General features: G+C 43.3%; 2 protein-coding genes across 2 annotated transcripts; both read right to left on the bottom strand.

The window, feature by feature from the left end:
* Nucleotides 1–1,307: 1,307 nt before the first annotated feature.
* On the bottom strand, nt 1,308–5,888 carry b3gat3 (beta-1,3-glucuronyltransferase 3 (glucuronosyltransferase I)). Its single transcript, XM_082526590.1, has 8 exons — nt 5,715–5,888; nt 5,246–5,353; nt 4,937–5,117; nt 4,660–4,843; nt 4,401–4,562; nt 4,225–4,311; nt 3,880–4,083; nt 1,308–3,627 (listed from the first exon to the last, which is right to left on the bottom strand). The coding sequence occupies exons 2-8, from the start codon at nt 5,337–5,339 to the stop codon at nt 3,529–3,531; spliced, it is 1,011 nt and encodes a 336-aa protein (XP_082382716.1). The 5' UTR covers nt 5,340–5,353; nt 5,715–5,888; the 3' UTR covers nt 1,308–3,528.
* Nucleotides 5,889–6,615: 727 nt separating this feature from the next.
* Nucleotides 6,616–15,683, bottom strand: naa40 (N-alpha-acetyltransferase 40, NatD catalytic subunit). The gene is made up of 8 exons (XM_082520130.1): nt 15,304–15,683; nt 13,255–13,350; nt 12,384–12,436; nt 12,134–12,229; nt 11,661–11,819; nt 11,467–11,550; nt 11,150–11,227; nt 6,616–10,052 (listed from the first exon to the last, which is right to left on the bottom strand). Exons 1-8 carry the CDS (start codon nt 15,307–15,309, stop codon nt 9,905–9,907), a joined length of 720 nt encoding a protein of 239 aa, XP_082376256.1. The 5' UTR covers nt 15,310–15,683; the 3' UTR covers nt 6,616–9,904.
* Between the last annotated feature and the right edge of the window lie 3,148 nt (nt 15,684–18,831).

Genomic DNA, 18,831 nt, shown 5'->3' with positions numbered 1-18,831 from the left:
TAGACTGACTGATATGTAGAGAACAACTATAGTTTTTCCACTCTTGCACGAATCTTGGTCGTGATTCAAATTGAAGGCGTTCCTGCAAAACGTGTTATCATCTCAAAACAGATACATTCATCCAAACACAACTAACACATTAATCTCTCTGCAAATCTTGCACAAAACCTCCCGTAATTGGTTGCATCCTTGATTTGCTCGCCGCAAGAAGACATTTAAAAACCACACGTGAGTCAGTGTAACACCCTGAACTGTTAACTTCTAATGCAGGTAAACCCTGGAGTAGGAACGTGTGTATACGGATTAAAATCAGTTAGCCTGGTCAATGATATGGTAGTGTTTGCACAGTGAACACTTGGTCTGGGTGGGACTGGAAGTGGGAGCTGTTTACGTGTGTGTGTGTGTGTGTGTGTGTGTGTGTGTCAATGCCTGCTTTTTTGCCCGTGTCACATTTAATAGCCCTTTGTGCACCTTCATGTAAACGCATGCAGAGGGTTCCTCTGCAGCTGTGATGACACACCATCAGGAACACACACAGATTAAAAGGAGTTTAATGATGTGTTATTCATGACAGTGAAGCTCATACTTTTACAGGTAATAATACAACTTCTTTCAGTATCACCACTAATATCGTCTACTGCGTGTTCGTGCAGCTGCACTTGTGACTCATCAAGGTCCAACAGTGGCGTGCATGTAGCTCTGACTTCAGCTCCTCTTACTCATCTCCCACTGCATCTTCATCTTGGAGTCCCTCCGCGAGTACACCTCCACACGCTCCAAATATAGTCACCAAGTGGGCCGCTTCCCCTTAGAGAGGGCGTACCAGCTGTCAATCACGCAACTTCAGCTGTTCTGAGGTTAGAGAATCCCCGCCCACGAGAGAGTAATCACCCATGACTGAGCAGGTTGCAATGGTCGCTGTCAGGCACAGACAAGTTGGGGCTCGGTATCTGGACGGTGAGGTGAGGATGTGGTGAATGTGCAGAACATCCGGCTGGAAGACGGCGTTATAGACGATGCTAGGTGCAGACAACGTGATAAAAATAACAGACACGCTGCGTGACAGGTCAGAGGAGAGGGACCAAGTCATATATCACAGCTTGACTACTGAAAGTGACACGCTCAGAGAACAGATGTGCACAATGAATGTGGTGTGTCAAGTTGCTGCAGGCAGCAAAGGTTAAACGCCGCAAAAGCCTGTCTCACCGCAGACTACCTCCATGATTTTCAATATAACTGCTGTTTGAAAAAAAAAAAAGCTTCACTTAAGTTCAAAAGAACTGGAGACAAACAAAAGTGACAAAGTGTGTTTTTCATTACTTTTATTTCCAAGGCCAGGGACAGACATGATCACACTGTACAATGTAAAGAACAGTAATAAATACGTTATACACCAGTAGAGAAGTTACTTACAGGCACTAATTACACGTAAGCAGGCACTAGCTGTTTTTACAGCGTCTGTTGCATTGCAGGGAGTGTGGAAGATGACGAAGCACAGCTCGAGTTTCCATATTCTGCAATCTTTAAGTACCAGGGATTTCCTGCCCGCTGGAGGCAAATTCAAGTGTTTTTCTGATCGCAGCAGTGTCGAAACGTAACACGTTTGTTTATTGCATAACTCGTTTATATGCGCTTCAGCAGAGATGTTTGTTTAATCACTGCCTTAAATGGTTTCCACTTTGAGCGTGGTTTTTAAAAAGCATCACTAAAGCTGCTCACAAAACACTGGGTTAAACTAGCTGTGGTGTGATGACACCAGTTACAACCCAGAACTTATGCGTTGGGTGTGGAACCATTACACGGGTGTTTGTCGTGCCCGTGTTGCTAAGTTGCACCACTTTGTCTGCAACACGGGTTGTTGAGGGCTTAATAAAGACGCAACAGCAAGTCGTCCGTGGGGTTTGTTCACTGCTCGGCGTGTTTAGAGAACACCGTCTCAGTCATGGATATTTTTATTCTTAAAAAAGACGTACCGGTAGTAAGTATTCACTGCCTTGGCTCTACAATGCTTAATCCTAGACATTGTTATTACAGTTTGAGTAAAGATTATTGACATTGCTTTGATGCTGATGACTTGTTTTTAGGGGTAAAAAGAAAAAAAAAAAAGGGGTCTACATCCTGAATATTGACTTACAAACACAAAAATCAGAAGCCATGCATGAACTAAGTGCACAGTTGTAACTGATCCTTGGCCTGAAAACTGGAACGACACTGAAGGCTGCACTGCTAAACCAGGGTACACATTATATCCATGTGACTGACATACTCTAGATATCAGTATCAGGTTTTTGCTTTAAACCCCCTAAATATCGGTATCTACCACAAATGTCCTGTATCTGTCAGAGTCTAGTAGACGCTTCCCTTGTTAATCATTTGTATATAAAAATAACAGTTTGCACAAAACGCTTAGACATGAGCTCAAATAAGCAGCTCAGTATCACTAAACATAAAATTCAGACCCAGAATTGGAAAAAAGATAAATGTGTTCTGAAATCATCACCAGCCCAAATCTGCTGTGTGAGCAAAACTGGGGTGATAAACAGTCCAACACCTTCAAAGTAACCTTTCGTACTTCATTATCACACCCGCACTACTGAAATGTACACGAGGGTCCTTTGAGCTGCTCCCTTACTTCCCATGGGGTCACCCTTGCAGACTTAACCCTTGGGACTGCTAATAGGAGTACACTGACTTGTTCTACCCCGACGCTGCATTTGTGTCACCTCCTAGTCCCAATCCGGGGATCTTTGGCATGCTAGGCAAAGGTTTTACCCACAATAACATGAAGCCACAAACATTTATGATCATCTAACAATAATGATAAAAATTTAGTAATTTTTCCCCCTACAAGGCAGTTTGTGAATGAGACACTCACAAAAAATGACAAGCTTGGTTGTCTGTATTTCCCCCTTCTTTCTTCATCATCATATTGACTCAACTCACTATTTAAAAATAATGAAATGAAAAACCAAATCCTTCTTTTTAAAATACCACTCCATGTTTTGGAAAAGGTATATACACGGTTTCTGCCTGTCACATCATTTATACATCCAGCCCCTGATAAAAACATCTAAGTGCTGCCGGGAACGGGAAACATCACAGGCGTCTAACTGAGCTACAAGTAAACAGAAGTGATACAAGACGACCCTGCTATGAGACGCACCCTCCCTCCAGTTTTAAGCCGCAGTGCTCCAGCAGCACGGCTTCACAAACTAATACACTGGCGCCCCCATCGGGTAGTAGTTTAACATTGACACCGACTGTACTGCTAAACAAGGATCGCAAACTCAAAAACGAAAAAGACGCACACACTAACATACAATCAGCACAGTTATGACAAAACACACACTCGATACACATCTATATGTACAACCGGGTGTAACAGTCTCTCAAAACCAGGTTCTCTCCTGTACTTTAGTGTTTACAGTATTTACAATGCAGTTACCTATGCAGCATTAACAGCAGGATATAATCACACACTGTGTGCACATGTGTGTGTGAGTGTGTGTTGATGTGCATGCGTTTCCCTCAGACCTCCACAGCAGGGTCTGAACCCAGTCCCTGAGCCTGCAGCGCCTCCTCTCTCTTCATCTTCGGTTTCTCTGTCCGTGTGTGCCACACCAGCACCTGCAAAGCACACAAACACACTATTACTACATGTGACCTTATATATAAACTGTTACTAGAATCGTAATGCAACTACTGCAAATGCCAATGCACGAACACTTCTTTCTTAAAGGTCTCTTTTTCTGCGATTTCCATAAATCATAAAGAAAAAAGACTGAAGACTTCAGAACAAAGCATTTCACACTGAATCATCTGTTCTAAAATAATTATAGACAAGTCTTCATTCTTATCTCTTAACGCACACACGCGTACTTTAGTGCAGTTGTCTGCTTTGGGCTCCAGTTCATCCATGGTAACCAGTCCCTGAAGAAAGCTGCTTTCCAGCAAGCCCATTGGTGCCTCTCCGTCAAAGCATGCCTCTGGATTGGCCAGGACCAATTTAAGGGAAACGGCGAAGCCAGCCATGTCGATCGGAAAGGGCCGACTGGGACGCCAGCCGGTATGGAAGCGAACGACCTTAAACAAACCATCGTAAATATGATCTCAGTATTTTAGATCAAATGAAAAAGCTGAAAAGCTTAGCTCTTAGGTGCAGTTAGATGCAGGGGATTTTTGCATCTTTAAAACAGCAGCATGGCAAAATGTCAGTGACCTTACCTTTCCTCCTTCAACCACAGGCCTCTCATACTTCATCCCTCCAACCAGGCCCACCGGCCAAACTGACACCCGCTGCGTGCTCCTCATCTGAGGAAAAGAGGACATTTGTTCGCAAGCATCAGCAATAAGCCTAATAGTGAAAGAAATAAACATAGTCACACACTTAAATATCCCACCTCCTCAAACAACTGCAGGCTGTATGTGTTATCGTCATCAGCAAAGTACACCACTCCTTGCTGGTTATCCCCTCCTGGCTGAGCCCTCCTGTCCTCTCTAAGCCACCGTAGCCCTTCGTTTCTCTGCTCCACTCCACGGGGCTTGAGCCAGCTGGGGTCACCCTGAGCAGGAGAATGACTCAGTGTTTTTAAATAAGGAACAAAAAAATTTGCAAGAACATGCATGGATAAGACAAAAATAAAATAAAATTGAACGAACCTCCTGTAGTTTGCGGTCCTTGGCGGTGGGCATGTGTAGGTGAGTGTAAGTCAGGCCGCTCTTCATCAGCAGGTCGGTCACCAGAGGCGTCTTGTGTGGCGAGTCCTCCACCAAGATCCAGTGGAGCCGAGGGACATGGAGAAAAGTCTGGGACATACGAGTCAGCTCGGCCTTCTGCACCAGCCTGAAAACAGATGGAAATCGGAGAGAGGGTGAGATCAGTGCAGGAATGCACAGCGGAGGGTGGACACCAAGCAATGGTCGCTTGGAAGACTACCTTGCATATGTCGGCGTGATAACAAAGATGGTGGGCAGGGATGGTTTGGCTGGCTGCTTCTGAGGTTGCTTTGTTACTTCAAACTTCCTCATCTCCTCCTGAAGACGGTGTAGTTCCCCACGCAGTCGAGATATGGTGCGGTCTTTAGGGAAGTCATGTTCTGTACAGTCACAGCGCTGGCCTGCACAAAGAAATCAAAGCAAAGTGAAGCTCTGCCACTCAGGTTTGCACATTTTTGGCTCCTTTACACCTGCTGATGCTGAAATTTTATACCATTATTCATTCTGCTCATAGGTAGGATTCACTTACCGAGCTGCATCAGTGCATAGATGAGGCCCAGGAGCGAGACCATGAAGTAGAGCAAAAATACAGTCTTCAGCTTTAGCTTCATCCTCGTTGCCATGGTGCCCTGACTAGCTGAAAGTTGACAGAAAGTGCAACTTGTTCACGCTTTTCTTATTAATCCAGTTGTTTATGTTCTGATGAAGTTGTGCAGGCTGTAACCGAGGAGCTAAACTGAGTTCAAATGTACCCAATTTGACACAAGCAACATTTAGCTTGCTAACAAGCTAAGAGGGAAAGCATCCCCATGCAGCGGGACGTTTCTGAGAAGCTAACTGAGGAAAAGTTGAAGCTGTGCACGGGTCAGTGTGGCCTAACTCCCGACGAGGTCGAATAACATGAATCTAAACTGAACTCAATGATAAACCAGTGGAAGCTAAGCTGTATTAACCAGACAAGCACAAACATTCCCATTTTTTTCTTTTCTTTTTCTTACCGGAGGCGACAATCGGCGGAGCTGAGCGATGGAAGCTCAGAGCTTCATGTCATTTTGGACAGATGTGAGCAAAGGCACCTCACAGCATCCATTCATTCGGCTCAACTATGACATTTTTTCTGCAGCTAATGTACCAACAGCGTCCGGTTTCTGTGCGACGCGAAAAGGAATCCCCCTCGAAACATTTACAGCCACACAGACAGTTCCAGAAGCGGCACAGAAATCTGTGCAGCGTAAAAATGAAAGAAAAAAAAAGTACTTATCAAATTAATTATCACTCATTTTGATAAAACAAATATTTTTTAAAATCTTAAAAAGGAGGTTCACATAGGCAGCTCATTTTCTTGACAGTACTTTCGTTAGAGGATTTTTTTTTCTTTAAAGGTTGCATTATAGGGTCAACTTGAAAGAAAGCTAGAACAGCGAGGTCAGAGGTCAAATGTGCCATCGTATTTGAATGCAAATTATAATTTAAATATTTTGAATCCCAATATATAAAATTCCATATGTACCTGTATGTTGTCAGTAGAAACAGTGATAGGATGAAACTAAAAAACAATTATTTGACCTTTAGTTCTACTGACTTTGGAGGAGAGGTCAGAGGTCAAATTTAACATATTGTTTTAAATCACTCCACAGTGCGTTCTATATGTTGGCAATATACACCACACCTATATGTTAAGCATTAGTGAATGGTCTATACAGGCAAATCGGCAACCTTAACACATTTTGACGCAGCTACATGTGTAACAACAGCATAATGAAAATCTGAAAAATTACCTATAAAAAGAAAAATACTAAATATATTAAACATTTCCATACATATCCTCTTTTCCTGATGGAAATTCACTTATGTTAAAAAAAAAAAAAAAAAAAAAGTAAAGAAAAAGAAAAGGAGGCATTTCTTGAAAAGTCAAACAACTTTCCTTTATTTGTAACATTATTTGTAACATAAAACACTGACAAGGCAGAATGACTTAGTTTTCCCTTTCATTGTCATTTACGGACAGGACTGGAACACTCACTCTCAAACACCGAGGTTTTTTGTTTTTTTTTTGCCTTTTATTAACATCATGTTTAAAAAAGTGTTTCTCCTGTAAAAGGCCAAGAAATGAAGATGGATCCACAACAGCTTATATATTTATATATATTTATATACATGTTGAGAAAAGACCAAAAGCAGTATCTGGAATTTTTTGTATCTGGAACCATTAAAAAAAAAAATAAAAAATTAAGTCCTCACTGACTTCAAAGTAAATTAAATTCAGGCTCATTTCCAAAAATTACATTTTCACATAAGATTTTTTATTTTATTTTATTTTTTATTCCCAGTGAGCCTTTTTAAATTCTTTATGATTATTTGTTTTAACTGCCCACATGCCTGGATTGAATATGACCACCGAGTGCAGATCCAGTCTCTGTTCAAACTTTGTTACATTTACTTTCATGCAACTTCACATTTTCAAAGAATAGAATAAAACTAAACAAAAATCTCCTCCTGAATACCAGGACTACTTTCCGGTTGTTTCTTTAAACAGGATGGTAACAAGACTGAGCCGTGGGTCAATCCAATCCAGCCAGCGGCTGACTGACTGACAGCGTGGCTGTTAAGTACAACAGATGAGGTTTGATTATGTTTGATTAACCTGAGAGAGACTGTCAGTCCATCGATCTCCTACCTCTATGTACAACATCCTCTTTTTTTGAAATTGTAACATATGAAGTACAAAATTTTTTTACTGTACTATTCAATCAGATAGTCTAGTCCCCGCAAACAAGCATGTTTAGTTGTTTCTGTTCCTCAGAGTTCAACCAAGCAAGAAAAACCACCATGTCTCCAGGTGCAGAATGTACGTTTAGCAGGAAACAACCAAAGCTTTCATCCCAGGATCCCGTAAGATTTTTCTCCTCAAACCCTTTTTTTTTTTTTGGTACCAGATTATTTTAGTACCAAGCATTTACACCAAGTGTGTCTACTTCACATAACAGCCTCTAACTCCACGTACTTGTAGCAGGCTTTTCATTATTATTTCCATTATTGTCTGTCATTGGTGTGCTGTTACAGTAGTGGATCCAGCATATGTACACGTCCTCTCTGTGAACCAAAAAACTCAGAGTTTAACACAGAAGCACTGTTTCAGACATGTTTATCTACTCCTGGCTTTGTGCGATGTCAAGGAGAGCCTTAATATAGATGACAATTGAAACCATCAGTTTGTCAGGGATAGCCAATGAGAGGACAGCTGTCTTATTAAAGGGACAGGAGCTGTAACAGCTCATTTGAGACAGTGGATAAAATAAACTGCACCAGAGGCCAGGATAGGATAAATAAGGATTATTTTTTAACTGAATCATGCAAAGCCAGAGGAAAAAATAAAAAATAAAAAATAAAGGACACATGGAGCTGGAAATGTGCACAACAGAACCCCGTTCAATGCAGTCAATCTCAATTCTAAATCAATTTTTTTTTTAAAAAACAGCAATTTAATCCAAAAACACATCAAAGGCTTTGTGAACAGGCGGGGAATTAAGATTATTCTAGACCAACATGAGAATTTTAGATGCTGCTTCTCGCAGTGGACCTAAACCTTTTAGAAGCCACTAGTCCGTAATCCTAATTTAAGACTAGATTTACTCCACCCGCCCCCACCCCCAAAAATACCTAATTTTACAGGAGGGGGCCAGGAAAATAAGTTAAGACTGTGGAAGAACTCAAACAATTTAAAAAGCAAAAAAAAAAAAAAGCTCCCTCAAGTGCGCTGCCGTTATCCTCATCTGCATCCATTCACGTGTCGTTTTCAAGCAGCTATATGATCAAACGGTGACCTCTGTTGATGCTACTCCACCTTAAATCCACAAGATATGCAAGAAGTGCAATGGAGGATGGACTTAGTTGTTTTTAAACAGGCCTAGTAGCGTCAGATTTGTCGTCAGAAACTAAAAAGCAAAGAGGGAAACGGGTGTACTACGAAAATCCGAAAGCTCAGTAAAAATGAGAACTGTGTGGCAGCCGTGGGTGCAGGTCAAGAAGCAGGAAAAACTCAAAAAAAAAAAAAAAAAAAAAGGAGGCCGAAAGGTCAAATGATGAATTTTCACAACTAAAGATGTCTTCTGTGAAGCTGAAAAAGCATCCAGTTACAGCATGCATCTCTAATGAGGCGATATGACACAGGTGGGGACAAACTGGGAATATTTACTTAGTCGGATGCAGATTTACAGCAACTGATGATGTTGAGAAAACATTTTTTTAAACGTATTTTACTGAGAGACTCGAAAGAAAAAGGCAATCTTGGAAATCTCATTTGATAAGCTGTAAGCATTAAAAGCGAGGGAGACATCGATACATTTACCTGAATCGAGGAGGCGGGTGGTGCCGATGGTGTATTGTAATCATGTAACAGCAGTATCACGTGCCAGCTGCTGCTAGCTGCAGTGTCTTCTGTTACAGAATAACTTACAACTAGAGTCAGAACAGATAATATTACAGTGCAACGGCGCTTCTCGTGCTGGTTTAACCAGGACCTAAACTCGGGCTCTCACATGAAGCCCGATCCGAGGACCCCGGTGCAGTGAAACAAGCAAGTCGTCTCAGTGCAAAGGCCCCAGAAAAACCCCGAGCTGGATTGTAGAAACTGACTAACTCTGAGTTATTTTTATCTGCTTATTTTGGATGGTTTTAGTTGTGATTTCAAGACTCAAATAATCCCGTTTTACACTTGAGAGACCACAAGTGGGGAGTTTCTTCAATACAGCTCGAGGCCAAGAGTCAACTTTAGGTCTCGAACCACAGTTTAAGAAGCAGATCCAATACAGTATAGCAACACAGAGATGATGAGAGCTGCATGGGATAGGATCGGTCTCCGTGATGGAGACCGTCAGCTTTTTCTTGATTGGAAACCAGTTCTGGTAATAACAGTGTTATGAGAATGGGAAGAGATGATTTGGACAATGAGCCGAGGGGCTGGAAAACAAATTAAACAAACAAAACAAAAACATAGAAAAGGCTGCGTGCGAAAGCTCACACTGCACGCTGCATCGAGATGCCGGCTTTTAATGCGCAGGTGGGTTTTCCCACCTGTCGGCCTCCATAATTCAAAACCACTCGTGGGCTAGCAGGCAGCTGAAGCTTTCGCACGCAGCCGGTTAAAGTTGCTGGCTTTTAACCAATCGCGTGGCGTAACCGAAGCCGATCAGTGGCAGCAGCCCCCGCAGTGTCCGCCCCCGTGGGTGTGTCCCGCCGAGGCCTCGCCGTGCTTGGTCCGCCTGCTCAGGATCTCGTAAGAACAGTCGTCGCCGCAGCAACCGGACATGCTCGGTGAGGTCTCATCGATCTCAAACCTGGAGGTGAGGGGAGACGGCGAGCTTCGTTAATGGGAGACCGAAGGAAGTCGGGTTTCAGACGAAGAAGGACCGTTTCCTGCCTGTATGTGACCTTTATAAGTGGGAACTTCCTGGAGTGTTAATGCACTAACGATGGCGATCACATTAAGACGCCATAACTGTAAGACCCGCCAGTCCCACACGAAAGAGAAAGTAAAAGATAATTCAATAAGGCAGCGCCGTGACGTCTCCATTATCCCAATAATAACCCTCAACAGTCCTCGTGTTTGCAGCGCAGTGATCATAACAAAACTGAACACTAAAAATGAAAGTCGCCAGTTCAGTGTGGGACTAAAAGGGAAATCCGGTTGCAATCTTTGCTTCTGTTCCAGTGTTACGACATTGAATAAAGGCCAGAGAAGTTCCACATTTCTCTATGATTTCATCTTTCATTTATATTAAATTAAATGAGTTAAAATTCCTGGATTATGTCCAGAAATACATTTTTGGGAACTGCCAGCTTTGCCCATTCCTTTCTGATCTAAGACAGCAACTTCATGAGAAAGAGACTAACCCACAACACCTGTGGAGCCATTAATACTGAGCTGTGAACCACGTCATATTCTAAGAGGCTTGGAAAGAAAAGCGTCTGGACTTCTTTAGGTTTCTTGAAGACGTTTCACCTCTCCTCCAAGAAGCTTCTTCAGAGCAATTGGTGGACAGTCCCAGATTATAAACCCTATGGGAGGGTCAGGGTGTGGGTCACAATCAGCCAAGATTTCGGGTGAACCCATTGTGAAACCTAGCCCCACCCTATCATGTGATGGCTTCACCCGAAACCTGTTTTCACACCTTGGCTCGTGTGAGTAGGTAGAGGATCAATAGGGGGTCCATGACCCTCTTGGGGTCATTACAGACTACGATGACCTGGATGACTGAGAAACTTCACAGACAACTAACCTTATATCATATTCCATAATAATATAATATAGTGTCCATATATTATATTATAACCTTATATTATACTCCAGACTACACGTTCAAAGGCTGAACATTTGTCTCATTACAGTTAAACCCTCCAGATTTCCTAAGCGTTAAAGAGCCGGCATACTCACTGTAAAGCTTCTCTGAAGAACTGGTAGGCCCCTTTGTTCTGTTTAAAAACTGTCAACATCACCTTCTTCATCTGTGTACTGGACAGAGGACAAAAAAAGAAACACTTGTCTTTAGTGTAAAGTGACCTGAAGGCGTGACCATAGACTGTATATAAAAGATGGATGTAGCCCATGTTTTAGCATTTGTTATGATAAATGTGCTGTGAATGCGATGTTACATCCTCCAGTTGTGTTTGTATTCAGTGCAGGTCACCTGTAACCAACTTTACAGTCACCACAATCTTCCCTCCCATAGTCACACAACCGAAGTTCTTTACCTGTTAGCGATGAGCTGGAGTATCTGGATGAGAAACTTGCCAAGCCCTTTCCTCCGCACTCTGCTCTCTAACTGCACCTCATAGCTGCAGAGCAAAGAAAGAGGCGCAAATTTAAAAAAGATAAAACTTAGAATAACAGAAATGAGGTTTGAAATCTTTTCTGAAATCCACAAACACACGGCTGGGTACCTCACCAATATAAAACCTCCTCCCCGCACTCTATGTCGAACCGGAAGTGGGAGAAGGCCACGGGGGAGGAGTCGGCGTCGCGAGCCAGCAGGTACCAAGCCCTCTCGTCATTCATCTCCTCCCTCTTTTCCCTCTCCTTCCATCCCCACTCACTCTGCTCGTACCTGCAACAGAAAGACAGCAGACGAACTCGAGCATGGCACAATAATTGGAATTCTTTGCTCTCAGATTTTTCTAAACTGGACAAATACCGTTTAAAACTGAATATGAGACAATATTAAATACAGTAACTCAATCTCTACCTTCTTTTTATACTCTGCGTTTAATTCATGGCCTCAGATCCACATCTTGCCATCTGCCCTTATCTCATGTCACAAAAAGAATTTCTGGCCTATCTGCACTCTGCTCTGAAAAAGATAGGTCACTCTGTTCCTGAACTACTTCGAACTCTGAGAGGAGGCGAGAACAGACTTCTTACAGCGTCTGCATGTTGGCTCTTGTGAGTTCGAAAGCCCACTCCACAGACAGCGGGTTAAGCGCGGTCACTCTCTTGCACTCTATCTGCAGGTTCAGCCTGGAATGGGAGGACAAGTCAACGTGTGAGTTTATGAGTCTGTGTCTCTGGGAAAAGCGGCTGTTCCCTCCATGCGGAAAACACAAAACAAGAATGAATTTCATGGAACGGGATACTGAATAAATCCTCTGCGGGTGTACAAAGCAGTGCGTACCCATTTCTGTCGTATTTTTTGAAGGCTGGGAAGGCGGCCAGGGGGTCCTCGAGCTGTGAGAAGAGAGGGCAGAATGAGAAAACGCTAAACTATCAGCACTCTTCTCCATTCAGTCATGTCCTTTAAGCAGCCTTTACGCTCAATGACCTGAAAAGCCAAATAAGGGCAGGACAGGCTACACGTCCATTAGTCAGTCACGATGACACAAAAGGTCAGCTTCACCTTGTTACTATGAAGATCAAGACTACTCTCATCCTTGGACAGATTATGGCACACTGGGCCGAAACCACAGACACTCAGGCTCAGAGAATTTAAGTATGAAGGCCAAAGACGGACCCTCAAAATCAGGTTCAATTGCTCATTTATTCATTTGAAACTATGGTCCACTTTAGGAGATTTTCTTGCATTCCTTTGCTGTTATCACATCCACCACAGTGGGGGCAACTCATTTTGAAACAAAGTGACACAAAAGTAATCGACCCAGCCAAACCCATCATGATCCCAATGAGGAGGCTGCTGCAGCTCAGATCATGTTGTGCGAGCTGTTTTCCTCCAGTTTGCCAACGCTCTAGCCAACCTCCAAGCTGCAGGAGCCGTGCATTCGAATAGACAGGTGGGGGATTTAATGATGCAGATTAATTATGCATAAAGGCACACATGGTGCGGTATTTGCCTTTTCCTGTCATGCCCATATCAATTAAGGCTGTAATCGGGGTGAGGAGGGCATCCCCGAGCTTCTTTTTTTTCGTGCCTTAAGCTTACAATGGAACAGCGTGCGAGAGAGACAAAAATCAAACCGCGCATTTTTAACTTCAGTGCAAAGCCACAGCAGAAGATTTCTCCTTTTCACTCATATCCACAACTGAGGTACCTTATTGGCTGCGTCTACTTTGGCGCATACGGCGTCCATAGCTGCCCTCTCCTCCAGACGTCTCGCTTTCTTCTCCTTTGCTCTGTTGGACTTCCTCTGAAGACACAAAATGAACGGAGAGGAAAAAAAAGCAGGGGACATTTGGTGAATTACAGATGGATCAGAATGAGATTTTTCACCCTGACACAGACACACAAAAAATGCAAAATCCAGAGATCACTACAGACAAAGAGGTGCTATAACCCTTTGCCTTTTTTTTACCACTTAATTTATTCCCTTCTCTGCTTCGTGTGATCAGTGCCAGCCATTTTTCACCACTTCTTTACTGGTGAATCGATCTTCTCTTGTCAAAGAGTGTAACCTGTGCTGACGAAATGACAAGGTAATGCAGCATTCTGGCACAGCAGCTACAGCCTGTCAGGTCACAAGAAATCACGATGAAACCTGGTGGCAGCAGAGCCCACAAACACAGAAGCAGGTAGTAGCCAGAGGATACCACTGTACTTTTTCGCCAACACACACACACACACACACACACACACACACACACACACACACACACAAAATCGATCAAACGTAGAGTGCAGTCTTTCCCACTCATCTGAGTATTAGCAGATCTTTGAATTTCTGTTTAATAATGACGTGTGCTGCTGTACACGTTTTAATTACAACCCCAAAGCCACGTGGCAAATCAATCAGAGAACAGATCGACCCTCAGACACTACGCATGAGCACATCCGGGAAGATCGAAGCTCCAAAAATACATCAAGGCCTGGAAAACAATGAAAAAGCAGAGCTTATTACTCTTAATAACGTGATTATTGTCTCTCTGAAATGCTTTCATTCTAAAGCCATTACAGCGGTATAGTATTTCTATAGCCTGTGCTGCTCCCTGTGGGAAATTTCTCTGATACCGTTACTCTCATTAAGCCTGCTCCTGGTTTGATGTCCAAAGCATCTGCATTGATGGTGCAGCCATAACTCACACAAATGACCCTGATAGCGTTTATGCTGTGCAACAGAGAGATTAGACACTTTAACAGTTCCTATACCCATCCTCTGGACCTGATGTAGTGATTTTTTTGTGGCTCCATGCCATTTAGATACTTATTTGTCTGGTTGAGTCAAACAATCACAAGTAGTATTAGTGTATTGCCCTGGTTGGAAGACTCCATGAGTTATTAGAGTTGGTCGTGGTGCGTTTAGGGTGCAGAATTGGTGCTTCACTGGAGAAACAACTAGGCATTAACTGAATTCCTTCATTCCAGGGCTGAGCAATTATGAAAAGGAATGCCAACTTTAGCTCCAAGCATTAACTCTGTACCAAGCACAGGGAGGCTGCACACTGAGCTGGGGAAGGGGGGACACGTGGATTGGTTTATCTGGAGCCAAAGAGAAGGACAAAGTCAAGTCTAGCTAAAGTTAATAAACTCAGCTTTACAGCTTCAGAGTGTGTGCAGGCCTGGCTGGTGTAGACAGGTAGCTCATATTATCAACTTCCAACATGTGTGAATTAACCAAGGCCAGGTGGGAAAGAGACCCCACATCCTGGCCTGTTTGGAAAATGTACACACACACGCACACGCACACACACGCACACACACACACACACACACACACACACACAAGTGACTAGCATTAATGGTTAGCAACGTACTCGCCATTTGCTGTAATGGCATTCCCCGACAGCTAACAAGGCTAGCGGGCTAACAATGTCACAACACACATGACATGTTAAGTGTGCGCAACGCCAAGGACGATGCAGTAACCCAGCTGAAAACGTCATAAAAAGCCATGTGTGTGCTCGAGCTAACGCTACAATGCTATGTTACTGGGTTTATGTTTAGGCAGCTAGACGGCTAACAGCCAAACCAGCACCTTCAGCCACATCCATCCACCATGGTCTTTCTCGCTTTCCCTCTCTCCTGCCTTCCTTCTTTCTTTCTTTCATATCTCCTCTGCTTAATCAGCCACTGACGAGCTAAAAACCTTTCTTTGTGCCACCTCGCTTCATATATATATTTTTGGGGAAAAACACATGCAACTCACCCCCATTTTGCTGCCGTATCTGCTCGATCCCCCTGGAGAAACACACCTCTATTGTCCCGGTGCTTTGCTGAGTTATTAGTATCGTGACTACAGGCAGAAATAAGGGGGCCAGATGAATATGACAATGATGGATAGTGTGCTAACAAAGCTAGCTGGCTGGCTACAGCAGACGACCGAAGGCTTTGAAAGAAGCAGCAACCGGCTGCGAATTTGATTCCAACGTGAGTGAAAACCGAGCCGTTTAATTTCCCTCTGAAGTCGGATTGGCGCCAAGACTGCGAGGCTGAATTATCCGGGCTGCTTCGTTGCCCTTTTCTTTTCTCCTCTCCGCCGCGTCCAGCTATGCTGCGTTCACGTGTTCCACCTCACCTCGGACTTCTGACACCCTTAGCCCCCAAATAGATTTAAATAGTCTTAAGAAGACTATTTTGGGTTAGGGTTACCCTAACCCTAAACCCTACTTTTCCTCTCCCTACACTATTTACTATAGTGGTTTAAAACAAAACTAAAACCTAAAAATGTTAACTTAAATAAAAATATAAAATGGAAAACGAATTTAAACTACATTGTTTGTTTACAAAGCTTCAATAATCATTCAATTCAATAATAAGTTGTTGTTGTTGTTTTAACTCTTAGCTGTAATATTTATTGATATGGTCATCAGGAGCCTCTGCTGCATGTTTATCTAGACTTGGATGTATACATGACTTTAAGTGTTGTGTTTGTGTAATATTTAATCTGAACTTCCTAAACCTCGACCGTCTATAATCTTTTTTTTAAGCCAAACACTTAACATGCTCAAACTATAAAGGTGAACTGAAATGAGCAAACCCACCCTGGAAAGTAAGTGAATTTACACTGAATTGAAAACGAAAATTCAAAATTAAACGAAAATTAAGACTTTTTTTTAAGGCAAACAATAAATATAGAACCTAAACATCATGTGCAGTATCCTCACATACATCTACTACATGAAAAGTGGCACTGGAGAAAAGCGTAAACTATAGCAAATCAGCTGCTGTGAAAGTGTCTTGAGCCTGCATTCCATCTGAAGACCACTAGATGGCGACAGCTGTGTTGCAAAAATACTTGAGGTCCTATTGAAGTCTAAAGGAAAACAGTTTCCTGTCTTGACCTCTGTAAGCACGTTGATGCTTGATTTATGATCTCAGTTACTCATTTGGAGTTATACTGAATAAAAAATGAAGCCTATTTTGGCTTTTAGTCAATCTATCTTTCAAAATAGATCTGTATAAAGCTACACAATCATTTGCTAACTTGTCAATCACAAGTCACAGCCAGTGAGTGTATGGTTTCACAAACCGGCATGTACTTGTCACATGTGGATTTTGGCAATCAACATGGCCACAGTGGAAACAATCCAGTGTTTGTTCAGTGATTCCAGTTAATGGAGATGAGTAACTGTAGCTGCCATTGTGGGATGAAATGAAATAATAACAATAATAAAACAAATAAAAGTAGTCATTATGCAAATCCCCTTAGAGGATGCCATCGCCCACGTCCTACACACCACTCTCAGCCACGTGGACAAGAAACAGGGTAACTATGTGCGAATGCTGTTTGTTGATTACAGTTCAGCGTTTAACACAATAGTGCCCTGCAGACTGTTCACAAAGCTGAGGGATCTGGGACTTAACAGCCGTCTGTGTGCATGGGTGTTGGACTTCCTCACTGGCAGAACTCAGGTGGTGAGGGTGGGCAGGTGCTTCTCCAACAGCATCACCATCAACACAGGAGCACCTCAGGGATGTGTCCTCTCGCCACTGCTCTACTCCCTCTACACTTCAGACTGTGTGGCCACCCATGGCTCCAACACCATTGTGAAGTTTGCTGACGACACAGTGGTGTTGGGTGCCATCTCCAACAACGATGAGGCGGCCTACATGGATGAAGTGAAGAATCTGGCATCGTGGTGCCAGGACAACCACCTCCAGCTGAACGTCAGCAAGACCAAGGAGCTGGTGGTGGACTTCAGAAGGGGTCAGCACAGAGACTACAAGCCCATTATCATCAATGGAGCTCCAGTGGAGAGGGTGCAGTCCTTCAAGTATCTTGGTGTCCACATCTCCTCAGACCTGACATGGGCTGCCCACATTCAGGTCCAGACCAAAAAGGCTAGGCAGCGCCTGTATCACCTACGACAACTGAGGAAGTTCAGGGTCTCTCCAAAGATCCTCAGGATTTTCTATACAGGCGCTGTGGAGAGCATCCTCACACAGAACATGACATCGTGGTTCGGGAACAGCTGTGTGAAGGACCAAAAAGCTCTCCAGAGAGTGATCCGTACAGCAGAACGCTGCTGCAGGATTGCTCTCCCCCCGCTTCAGGACACCTACACCAGGAGATGCCGGACTAGAGCAGCGCAGATACTGAAGGACCCGTCCCATCCTGGCAACAAACTGTTCCAACTTCTGCATTCTGGTAGAAGGTTCCGCATCTTCCGGGCAAGGACAGAGAGACTCAAGAGGAGCTTCTATCCCCAAGCCATCCGTGCCCTAAACACACACACCCGCCCTCTCACATCATCTATAATTGACGGAGACAGGACTCTTCCAGACACTAAACCAAGGCACAATGTACATTTCAATTCCTTTAATTTTAAATATGTTTATATTGTCTATCCTGTAAAATAGTCAGATGTCTATTCATATTAATGTACAGAATTCACCTGCTTGCTCCTACTACTGCACATTCACCCAGTGTATATACTGTATGTATATATATATATATATATATATATGATGTTCTTCCTTTAAAGTATATTCTGTGTGTATTGACTGCAGCTTTCTATGTGTACTTGAAAAATGTCTGGCAGCGGTGGGATTCGAACCCACGCCCCCGAAGAGACTGGAGCCTTAATCCAGCGCCTTAGACCGCTCGGCCACGCTACCACGTGCGAACCTGTTTTCCTGAAAGAGCTGTTGGTCACTTTTCTGACAGTACCTGAACGCACCGCTGCGTTAGCGCGAACATGGTTTCCTTGTTTGTGACGACAGAGCGCCAGACAGCACAGGTCAGGAAGCACGCGGCACTTTCAGTACCAGGAGGATGACCTCTGACCTTTACTACTTCTATGACAGAATAATGCTCAAAACGTGAAAGGCTCATAAATAACAGGCTGGGAGTAACATGTGCGGCAGCTACAGTAATCTGGTAACTCATTAAATACATTTTTTTCCAGTTCTGGTTATCTGAGTCAAAATCAGACGTTACCGTCACTCAAACGCGCATGTGTCAAACAGCTGCATATATGACAGAAAACGCATGTAAGCATTGTATTTTCAAATAAGACCCTTCTTTTTTATAAAGCACCGACTGTGTTCTGAACAAGTTTTCTCAACGTGAAAACAAAGCATCCGCATTTCACGCGTGAGCTTGTTCATTTTCCTGTGCTTTGTCTGTGCAGCAACGGAGGTTTAGTGCAATTATGGCACATTTGCCTTCTGAAGTCACTCTTCCAGTTTAGGGAGTTACAGCATCTAATGCTAATGTTACCACTTGGACCAC

Source organism: Aulonocara stuartgranti (assembly GCF_965226115.1).
Source record: "Aulonocara stuartgranti genome assembly, chromosome: 3".
In the NCBI taxonomy this organism is placed as follows: Eukaryota; Metazoa; Chordata; class Actinopteri; order Cichliformes; family Cichlidae; genus Aulonocara; species Aulonocara stuartgranti.
The sequence above is the reverse complement of the archived record's forward strand: the minus strand, read 5'-3'. Positions and strand labels throughout refer to the sequence as shown.

Bases quoted from the DNA above. Each gene is read 5' to 3' on its own strand.
- naa40 (XM_082520130.1), bottom strand. The intron at 12,437-13,254 runs GTACCTCAGTTG...CTCTTCTCACAG, and splicing joins AAGTAGACGCAGCCAATAAG to CTCGAGGACCCCCTGGCCGC. The intron at 10,053-11,149 runs GTGAGTATGCCG...CCTCACCTCCAG, and splicing joins TTCTTCAGAGAAGCTTTACA to GTTTGAGATCGATGAGACCT.
- b3gat3 (XM_082526590.1), bottom strand. From the start codon at position 5,339: ATGGCAACGAGGATGAAGCTAAAGCTGAAGACTGTATTTTTGCTCTAC. The intron at 4,563-4,659 runs GTTCGTTCAATT...TCTCCTGCTCAG, and splicing joins AGGACCGCAAACTACAGGAG to GGTGACCCCAGCTGGCTCAA. The intron at 4,084-4,224 runs GTAAGGTCACTG...GGTTTGTTTAAG, and splicing joins CTGTGGTTGAAGGAGGAAAG to GTCGTTCGCTTCCATACCGG.